General features: G+C 40.9%; 2 protein-coding genes across 6 annotated transcripts in view; one reads left to right on the forward strand and one right to left on the reverse strand.

Annotated features, from left to right (window-relative positions):
- Positions 1 to 3,168, reverse strand: part of LOC115621866 (syndecan) — a 167,212-nt gene extending 164,044 nt beyond the window's left edge. For 3 of the 5 annotated variants that reach the window (XM_030515708.1, XM_030515712.1, XM_030515690.1), the window contains exons 1-2: positions 3,043 to 3,168; positions 1,821 to 2,193 (exon numbers count right to left, since the gene is read on the reverse strand). In XM_030515708.1, coding sequence (XP_030371568.1) covers positions 1,821 to 1,895 — 75 coding nt within the window. In that variant the 5' untranslated portion in view covers positions 1,896 to 2,193; positions 3,043 to 3,168. The remainder of the gene's footprint in view (positions 1 to 1,820; positions 2,194 to 3,042) is intronic. The other 2 variants (XM_030515699.1, XM_030515720.1) reach the window with 2 other exon arrangements.
- Positions 3,169 to 3,800: 632 nt separating this feature from the next.
- LOC115630440 (zinc finger FYVE domain-containing protein 9) lies at positions 3,801 to 10,348 on the forward strand. The gene is made up of 7 exons (XM_030527003.1): positions 3,801 to 4,805; positions 4,867 to 6,355; positions 6,418 to 6,687; positions 7,822 to 8,839; positions 8,967 to 9,087; positions 9,277 to 9,441; positions 9,496 to 10,348. The coding sequence occupies exons 1-7, from the start codon at positions 3,990 to 3,992 to the stop codon at positions 9,646 to 9,648; spliced, it is 4,032 nt and encodes a 1,343-aa protein (XP_030382863.1). The 5' UTR covers positions 3,801 to 3,989; the 3' UTR covers positions 9,649 to 10,348.

Below are 10,348 nucleotides of genomic sequence, written 5' to 3' on the forward strand. Positions count from 1 at the left end.
TAAAAAGCGGAAAAGCGGAGAAGGAATCCTTTTAGTTTTTGTAAATATCATCTCAAGACAATCAACAATTATTCGAACTTTGAACCACATTGTGTGATAAATAAGGAAAGCAATTAATTCAGTGGAAAGTACGAGGCACAAACATACATACATATACACACTATACACTATATACAAATATTGAACTATGGGCATTAGGAAAGTCAGCCAATGCCAGTGTTGTGTACAAGTATGGGTATATACGTACATATACTAACATCTGTATATAGATGCGTATATACTTTGTGTTGCCGTATTTATGCGCTCACATTGCAGACGTTTTTAATGTCTTTGCAGCTTCTCTTCTCTTTATCTTCATGTACGCATTTTATTTGTTTGCTTGTTGTCTGGCTGGCTGGCTGGCAACTGCAACAAATGAGGCGTCGATTGCAACAACAAGAAGAACCAAACAAGCAACGGCAACAGCAACATGGCGGGCGACTTTAAGTGCAACGACTCAGATGGTTTTATGCCACAACACAGTTGGCTTTTCTTCTTGCATATTTTTGCATCGACTTCCATAAGCATATTTTCCTATTTCTCAATAAAAGGCAAAGAATCTGACATTTTGTTTAATCCCTGCAAATATCCACTGAAACCTCAAGCACACAAAATAATGAAGTATAAAACAAGCAAACAAACAAAGGCGAAGAATAAGAAATCTATTAGATTTATATAATATTCTTGCGTTTGCCTTAAAGCAAGTCACCAAAACTAAGTTTATTTGGAAATAGAGTAAAATAAATTTGTATGCTGCCTCTACTGTTTTTAAAATTCGTCGTTTGAAAAACTAAACTATAAATGAGAATTCCACACAGACCTAAACTGGAAACGTTCCTCGAATTCTTCTATTAAATGCCAAGAAAGCGATGAATAACCGAATTATTCATGTAAATGAAAAGGGCTACTTCAGCAATACTTCGTTAAGGAATTTTTTTTTAAATAGTGGTACTTCTGCGTTAAATTTAAGAAGTTTCCAAACCCCATATGCCTTTTTTCGAGCGCATTTGGCTAATCCACAAATACATTTCGGAACATATCACAATCCCAAACATCTGTCAATTCTGCAACGCTAATACTCTACCCCAGTATAGCATTTATTTATTTAACAGTCGCAGGCAGAAATACTTTGCAACTAAAGACAAAGATTCTCAAATAGTTTCTAAAGGTATCAAATCGAATCCAGAAATTACAGAGTTCCCATTACAGCTTTTCTTTATATAGTAAATAAATCATGTAATGAATTGTAATTTCTTCTAAGCTATACACATATATGAATAATTAAACAAATTTAAAAGTATATTAAGTTGAAAAATTAATTGAACTATACTGTACACTTTATTGAATGGAAGCAAACCAATAGAGTGACAAAAGTATTTTTTATATCGCAATCAGCTGTCGGGTTAATATCCTTGTAACGAACTTCTCAACTGTATTTCACTGTAGAGTGTGTATAGAGGAGCTGTTTTACTAAATTAATTGCAAATCGAAATTTATTTTAAAGTGAAAACATAATTACTTCCAATATTCAAGTGCACGTGAACTCATTTTGTATTTTCTTGATTTCTTGGTTAGGTACGGAACAGCTGATCGAAAAAACAACACAAGAAAACCAAACGAAACAAATTCATTTTTAAAGCTTTTATTAAAAGTATAAGGAGGCCTAAGTATTGGTAATTTAAGGGCCTTTGCATTAGCAATTCGATCACAGAGTATTTCTATGTTTTTTGAACGCTTTATCCAGTCAAAAAACTTTTCAGATTATAAGCAACTGGACTTACCTCATCAGCAGCTTGGATGGCGGCCATGAAGAGTCCGATCAGCATAAGGATGAGCATATGGTTCCTCGACTGCATTTTGATAGCGTAGAGTGTGTGGGCGGTAATGCAGATTTTTAAAATAGTTTAATCCAAATGCTTAGTGAGCAAGCGGTGGCAGCATACAGCTTATTTGTTTCACAAAATTTGTATTTAGTTAACTTTGATTTTTGTAAATGCAATACAAAAGTTGTCTTTTGTATTTTGTATTTATTTTTCTATTTCTTCATATACAATATATGCGAATGGAAAACTGGTTTCACACACGAAATACGCTAACGAATTGGATACATACATATATATATAAGCACATGGTTGTTGCTGGGCAATTAAAACACTTTAAAACAAACACAATACATTTGCCAATGACATAAACATTGTAGATTTCGGGTAATTTATCAATTAAAATCGAAACAAAGCGGCGCGCGTACGTAAATAAAGCGAATTACATTCGCGTGTGTGTGCGTGTGTTCTGAGTGCATGTGTGTGTATGACGATCAGGGCAATAGAATTACATTTGTATTGTCTTAAATGTTGTAAATTAACAACAATTTTTGTACGCGGCAAAAATCAAAGCATTCTAGAGGCAGTCGGTTAGTGTGATGGTCAGCGAGGGAGGCGCGAGTGTAAAGAAGAATAAACAAAAAGATTACTGCATCAAGAAGCAGAAGAGGAAAAGAAGCGCAAAAACAAAACACACGATAAAGTGTGTGTTAGATAAAGTGAGATAGAAGACAACAAGAGCGCAACGCGGTGACTTGATAGTGTATGTATGGTATGTGTGTGTGCGTGGGATTTTTGGTGGTGGTATTGGTATTGGCGATGAGCAACTACCACAGAACTGTAGAATTTCCGCAGCCAAATTAAAGTAATTTAATAATATAAATTATTTAAATTAAGTAAACAAATAAATAAATATTTGTTATTAGCGATATGAAAAAAATTTGCTACAAGTTTGTTTTCCACGACGATGCCAAAGACAACACACGTTTGAACGCCCACCTCGTCTACCTACTCTCACAAACAGACACACACACACGCACACACAGGCAAGAGGCGGCAACGAGACACACGCACACAAACGCAATTCGATGCGTCGGTTTCTTTTTGTTTTTCTATTTATTGCTTTTGAAATGTTCGCTTGCAACTTTTTTCGTATTTATGTTTTTGAACTAATTGGTCGCACCTTTTATTTAAATTGAACTTAGAATGCTTTGCGCACTCGTATTACAACAAAACGGTTGTAACTAATTATGCATTTATTGTAAAAATTTCTTTACATCCGTGCAGAAACCCTCCGCACACAACCTCACGGACAAAAACCGAGAACACGACTGATGGCATCGATGAACGATAGGTTTGCACCAGCGACATTGTCACTATTACAAAAATCGCGTATCGAAAAGTCACAATATTTCCCTCGATAGCTACACACCTAATGTAATGTAAATAAATAAAGAAATCAATTTGTAAACAAGTACAAATAACATTAACATTTTGCTATTACACATTTAGTTCAATGGACCGAAAGTAAAAATTAAATAAGTCACAAGGTGTTTGCTTGCTGGTCAATATGTAAATATACAAAATGTTGCTGTAACGGTATTTCCAAAACATGTAGAATTATTCCAAACGAGTTGTTTACTTATAAACATGGCATTACATAGATTTATTTACATATTTGAAGTAAATGTGTTCCGCGGCAACAAATTTTGAATTCTTGAAATACCTGCAGCAAGTTTGGACACACTTGACTTTAATATCGATAATTGGAAAGTGTCTTATCGATAGTACTATCTAACATTGCACATCTCAATCGTATAATGTTTTTGCAATACAGTTATTAATTTGAGCAATAGGAGCTTAATTTAGGGTAAATATAGCGCTTGAAAATGCAATCTCTGTATTTCTCAACATGCGCAATACACATAAGCATTTGAATTGGCTATCAATTCGCACGATTACGCTCCAAATCACGTGAATCATCACAGTATTTATTTGCTTTGTTTTTGTTGCTGCTTTTTCTTGTTTGGTCGTTGGCGCCCCACTCCCCCGCAGGGTGAAAATTTTCAGCAAGCTCGGCTCAGCATCTATTACGTCTTTCGCTGCAGATTAAATGTAATCCCATTAAACATGGATCTAGTGGATATAGATCAGGTCTTGGATAATTTGGAACTTCGCGTTGCCGAAGATGAGAAACAAAGCAGGAACGCTGCCGCAGCAGCAGCTGCACTCGCTGCTGCGCCGAGTGTGGGCGCAGAAACCCGACCCCTGGGCGATGGCGCCAGCAGCAGCGCTGGCTGCAGCAATGTTAGCAATGGTGTGCCCAAAAGTTTTGTAGGCGTCTCGCACGTATTTAACAGCCTGGACGACTATCGCAAGGATGTGAAGAGCCTGGAAACGGTGACAAATCAGAATTACAACTGGCAGTTGAGTGAGGCTGGAAATATTATTGATGGTGCCAATGATGAGGATGAAGCTGATGCAAAGGACGACGACGATGCCCTCAACCAGGAGGACATAAACAAGTACAGCGAAGCATTGGAAAAACAACCAAAACTGCAACTCACCCAGGATGGCGAAGCAATTGTCTCATCTTCGGAATCGCTGACGACATCATCCTGCTCGACGTTCTCGTCGGGACCGTCGCCCGGCAACTCTGAGGAGTTGACGACACCGCCCCAAAGCGAAAAACCCAGCGCCCTTGAGGTGCTGCCTAATGTTGCAGGCGCCAAAAACGAGCCCAGAGCAGTCGAGGATTTGGCCATTGGCCTGTCCTCAATATCCATTACTAACACCTCCGAGTCGCAGTCCATTTTGCCATGCGAAGTGACTGCCTCCTCTGCATTAGGCAAGGTGCTTAATGAGCTCTCAGCTGTGACAGAAACAGAACTAAATACCCAAAGCCAATTACAACAGGGCAAAGGATTGGCAGATACTATGCCGTTGGTGAGTGGACGACAAAAAATTTAATTATTTATTTTTCAAATTCGCTGTTCGTTCTTTACAGGATCCAACTGTGAACGCAAAACCACAAAAACAGCAACAAGAAGTTCCACCAAAGCGCAGCCAGCCCATTACCTTTTGCTCGACGATGGACGAAATATCGGACACTGAGCTGGACAGCATGTTGCAAGAGATAGATATCGATGATGCTCAAGAAGAGTTGGTCCCTAGACGTGGACCGCACGAAATGATTGACGATGATGATGATGGAGATTCAACCTCGCCGGCTACTGAGGAGGAGTCGGTGCGCATTCTTTCCGAGCAAGAAACCGCATCTGCCGAGCAGATGAATGTCGACAACTTCTCACAAGCATCGACTGTGGAGTTTGCAGATTTGCGCGCTCAAGAATCAACACCGGTAACAGTCATGGGCGAGGATATCGCATCGTCTTTTAGCAGCACCGAATCCTCGCTCTCGGGTCGGAAACTAGAAGATGACGAGGGTGATGAAATTCTAGCCACCGATGCACTCGAAACGCAGGAACAACGCCCAGAGCGACCCACAACTCTCGATCTGAACAGCTGCAATACACAAATGTATGTCAATGCCGGACAGACGCCACCGGGGGAAACGATTCAATCAAGCGATGAGACGGTCCCACCTGTTGAGGATGTGGAACCCAACTCACATGAGTATCAGGAACAAGCTACTGCATCCGCTAATACGAATGATAGTCCTATCTATGAGGCCGTCGGCTACAGCGATCCGTTTGCCAATCTCGGCAAAGTTCCCCCTATCTGGGTGCCCGACAATATGGCTACCGGCTGCATGCAGTGTCAGCAGAAGTTCACTATGATTAAGCGACGACATCATTGCCGTGCTTGCGGCAAGGTGCTCTGCTCCGTCTGCTGCTCGCAGCGTTTCCGCCTGGAATTCGCCAACGAGCCGGAGTCGCGTGTGTGCGTCCAATGCTACATGATCCTCTGTGAGCGTCAGGATGCGCAGCAAGTTGATAGCAGCGGCAGCGGCGGTGGAGGAGGCGATGAGAGCTCCGAAAATGCTGACGCGCTGCCACCAACACCAATGCGTTCGCCAAATCCAAACAATCCGATGGAGTACTGCTCGACAATACCGCCGCACCGGCAGGTAAATGCAACCCCGGGCGCTCCGCCACCCAGCGTAATTGTGCCCGTCGGCGTGCTGAAGAAGAACAACGACAGCTCATCCAACTCGTCAAACTCCAGTGGCAAGAAGGCGCGCAAGCGAAAGAGCGTCATGTTCAGTGATGGCATTGCGCCCGGCAGCGAATTGGCCGGCGCCATGGAGCAGCAGTGGAGCGAGGCAAAGCAGGCACGACGTGGTCATCATAGCGATCGTACAAATCGATCCAGTGCCAACAACAAGCCGCCCACACCAGGCACCAACGAACCGCGCAGTATTGACACCACCACAATGGGTCTAATGGCGTCCCTATTTCGTGGCTCCATACCGCCAACTGCTGCTGTCGCAACCCTAGCAGCTGCTGAAGCCGGCCACACTAATGCAAACGCCGGTAATTTCAAAATTTCAATTCCTCTTAAAAACGGCGTTTCTAATTCGATGTTCTTTGCACAGAATCTCGCGTTGCATCGCAGAATTCGCCACGTCGCAAGGCAGAGCCAACGCGCAATCGAAAGCTGCCCAATGGCGATGCCCAAGGTTGTTTCATTCCGTATGATGAGCACGGGCTACCGCCCATTTGTTTGCCCAGCCGCGAGGCTACTAACTGTGATTTCGAGTACAAGGATGTGCGCAACGATGCGGAACTACTGGACCGTCTGCAACGTGAAACATTAAAGTTTATAGTCAAGAACAATTTCTTTGTCCTGGTCAAGATAATCAATTGTGAGTAATAATCTATGGAAACTATTTTATGACTTCTCATAGGCTAAAATGTGTTTGGCAAACACTAGAGTTTCATCCTACGATAGACATGGACTGATTTTTCAATTACTTTTCAACTTGCTATAAATTTCTCTTTTAACTCCAACACGAACTCCAACACAAATACAATTCCTAACTGTTCTATACATCATACATTATCACTAAAACTTGGTGGTTTTAAGTTAATTACTATATTGTACCTATTTGTAGACATTTTTCAACGTAAGAGACAAAAATTTATTTAAAAAATTTTATTTTTGCGAAAAACAAAAGATTTGTTCTTAAAACTTAAATAGTCTCTGAAGCAGTGGAGGCCAATTTATTAGACAGTCCGGTAATCTAGGCTGTTCATTTTTTAAGAACAGCGCATTAAACAAATATATTTAGACTTTAAAAATCTTGCCCAGCTGTAATTGATAAAGTGTTTAGTGTTTCTTTTTATAAATTACACTGAAGAATTCAGCCAAAAGAATGTACAAATCGTAGCCCTTACACATATTCCAAAAAAAGTCAGGAATAATCTTACAAGCAATTCAATCAAAACTAATAGCAATTCCATTTTAATAGTTAGTTTTTGCTAATATCTTTATAAAGTAAAGCGTTTGTGAGCCTACTTGTACATACTCTTTGCAGATCTGACCCTAGCTTTATAAGTAATTCTTAAAACTTAAATAGTCTCTGAAGCAGTGGAGGCCAATTTATTAGACAGTCCGGTAATCTAGGCTGTTCTTTTTTTAAGAACAGCGCATTAAACAAATATATTTAGACTTTAAAAATCTTGCCCAGCTGTAATTGATAAAGTGTTTAGTGTTTCTTTTTATAAATTACACTGAAGAATTCAGCCAAAAGAATGTACAAATCGTAGCCCTTACACATATTCCAAAAAAAGTCAGGAATAATCTTACAAGCAATTCAATCAAAACTAATAGCAATTCCATTTTAATAGTTAGTTTTTGCTAATATCTTTATAAAGTAAAGCGTTTGTGAGCCTACTTGTACAAACTCTTTGCAGATCTGACCCTAGCTTTATAAGTAATCACAGCATTAGTATACGATTAGATCGTTCATAATTTGTCAATTGTTTGTCTTTTTCAGTGAGCTGCTGCATGAACTGCTGGGTCCTTAACTTTACCACCTCGGGCATGCATCATGTGGGCAACGATGAGGTCATTATTTTACTGGAAATTAAAATTCCGCAGAAGGGTGAAACTCTGAAAGAGCCGCCCGTGCCGCGGGACATCTTTCAGCATCTTTACGAGCTGTACACGGAAGCGGAACATGCGCGTGCCACCGTCGAGCTGGACTTCTCTAGTCCACGCAATGCCAATTTTTTGGGCTCACGCGAACATGGTGGCTTCATTTTTATTCGGCCCACCTATCAATGTCTGCAGGGCGTTATTGTGCCGGAGAGTCCGTATCTGGTGGCTGTGCTTATACATCGGCATGAGGTGCCGTGGGCCAAGGTTCTGCCGCTCCGTCTAATACTACGTCTGGGCGCACAATATCGCTATTATCCGTGTCCGTTGATCTCGGTGCGTAATCGCGAGTCAGTGTATGCTGAGATCGCGCAAACCATTATCAATTTTTTGGCCGATTTTCGCAATTACTCCTATACATTGCCCGCCGTTCGGGGCCTCTACATACACATGGAGGATCGCCAGACAACAATCGTAATACCGCGTTATCGCCACAGTGACGTCATCAAGGGCATTGACAATGCCAGCGATCACATCTTGGCCTTTGCCGGCAACTTCTCGAAAGTGGCCGACGGCCACTTGGTGTGCATGCAGAATGTGAACGATGATAAAGCGGAGATGTACTCGTATTCCACGCAGGCCATCAACATCCAGGGCCAGCCAAGGAAGGTGACGGGCGCCAGCTTCTTTGTGCTAAACGAGGCGCTCAAAACGAGCAGCGGCCTAACGGGCAAATGCAGCATTGTGGAGGATGGTCTGATGGTGCAGATACTGCCCACAAAAATGGAAGAGGTGCGCAACGCACTGCGAAATCAAAATGATATTAATATCGTTTGCGGCCCCATTGGCGCCACTGAGGAACAAACTGAAATTGTCAGCATCAAGTGGGTGGACAATGAACGCGAGATCAATGTGGGGTAAGATTTCGCCAAAACAATCAGGCCTGTTTCCATTTTGGAATGCGAGTCGAAATGAATTTAATTTCAAATTGGGTTTCCATATTTCTCCAATCTAATACATAACTCCATCAATTTTGTATTGTAGCGTAAAGTCTCCCATTGATGACAAGCCCATGGATGGTGTGGCCAACATTCGGGTGCATGGCACTTTAAACTATTCCAGTACTAACTATATTATACGTCTGACCGACGTATTTATACTCAAGGTAAGTTCCAAAAAAGGTTCTAGAAAAATTATTTGACAAATGTAAAGTAATTAAAATGAAGAAATGTTTGCTCTTGAAGTTTAGGGGCGGCAAAACAAATAAAAACAAACGATACAAGTTCTAAGATATTAATTATGATATATAAATTAAATACTTACATTTTAAACAATGAATGTATTTTTTTTTCAGTGTGATGACTGGTATGCAACAAATGCGGAAAACTTCTCGGACATTGCGCGCATATCGGAACAGCTTGCTCGAAGCAGTGCGATGGCTCTGCTTCCATTCCTCGACCTGCTGGCAGCTGCAGGAATATCAAAAATTGGCTTACGAGCCACGCTGGATCAAGAAAATGTAAGGAATGTTTGCTTATTGTAACGTCATAATACCTTATTTGTACCGTTACAGGTTTGTTACGAGGCGGGTGCTCGGGGCTCCAAGCTGCCGCCACTCTATATGAACGCTTTGGACAACCATTTGATACCCACATTACATGGCGAGTCCTCTGGCGTTGAGGACTCGATCATATTGGAACTGGTTTTCCATATACTAAACTCTTAAGTTTCACGCGGCAATAACAAATAGGAACCGGTGTACTTTACGTGTATCGTGTACTCTACGAAGCAGAACACAAGAATACTTTTACCTTTTAAACCATTGGTTGAACGCGTTGGACAACCATTCGATACCAACATTACGCGTTGAGGATTCGATCGATCATTTCGGAACTGGTTTCCCATACATAGAGTTCTTAAGTTTCTCGGGGCAATAGAAATTGGAACCGCTGTACTTTCCGTATACCGTGTACTCTACGAAGCCGAACACAACAATACTTTTACTCTTTATAACCACGCTCTAGTTATGTAAGCAACAAAGTGATGAAGCGATGTGCTCTCCGATGCGACGACAGGCCTTGTTTGTTATCGTTACATTCTCCTGAACAGTTGCGCAAACAATTTGCGCTCACATCGATGACAGTTATTGTATATAAATAAGTAGTCCATGAAGAATCGGTGTTATGTTTGTTTAGAACGCCATACAGTGCGTCTATTATATGAAATTCGTATTTAATTTTCAGTCTTTTCTAATTTAATGTGTAAGGACACAGAACATAAATGTGTTAGTCATTATCGCGTACAATTTTTCAGTTTAAATTCCCCATTTCACTATATGTGCAATTAAACAACAAGAAAATGTTTTCAAAGTGCTTTTCTATATTCTCTGTATATTTTTCAATATAAATACGACTATATAAATGTTA

Source organism: Scaptodrosophila lebanonensis, unplaced genomic scaffold (assembly GCF_003285725.1).
Source record: "Scaptodrosophila lebanonensis strain 11010-0011.00,11010-0021.00 unplaced genomic scaffold, SlebRS2 tig00000001-arrow-pilon, whole genome shotgun sequence".
In the NCBI taxonomy this organism is placed as follows: Eukaryota; Metazoa; Arthropoda; class Insecta; order Diptera; family Drosophilidae; genus Scaptodrosophila; species Scaptodrosophila lebanonensis.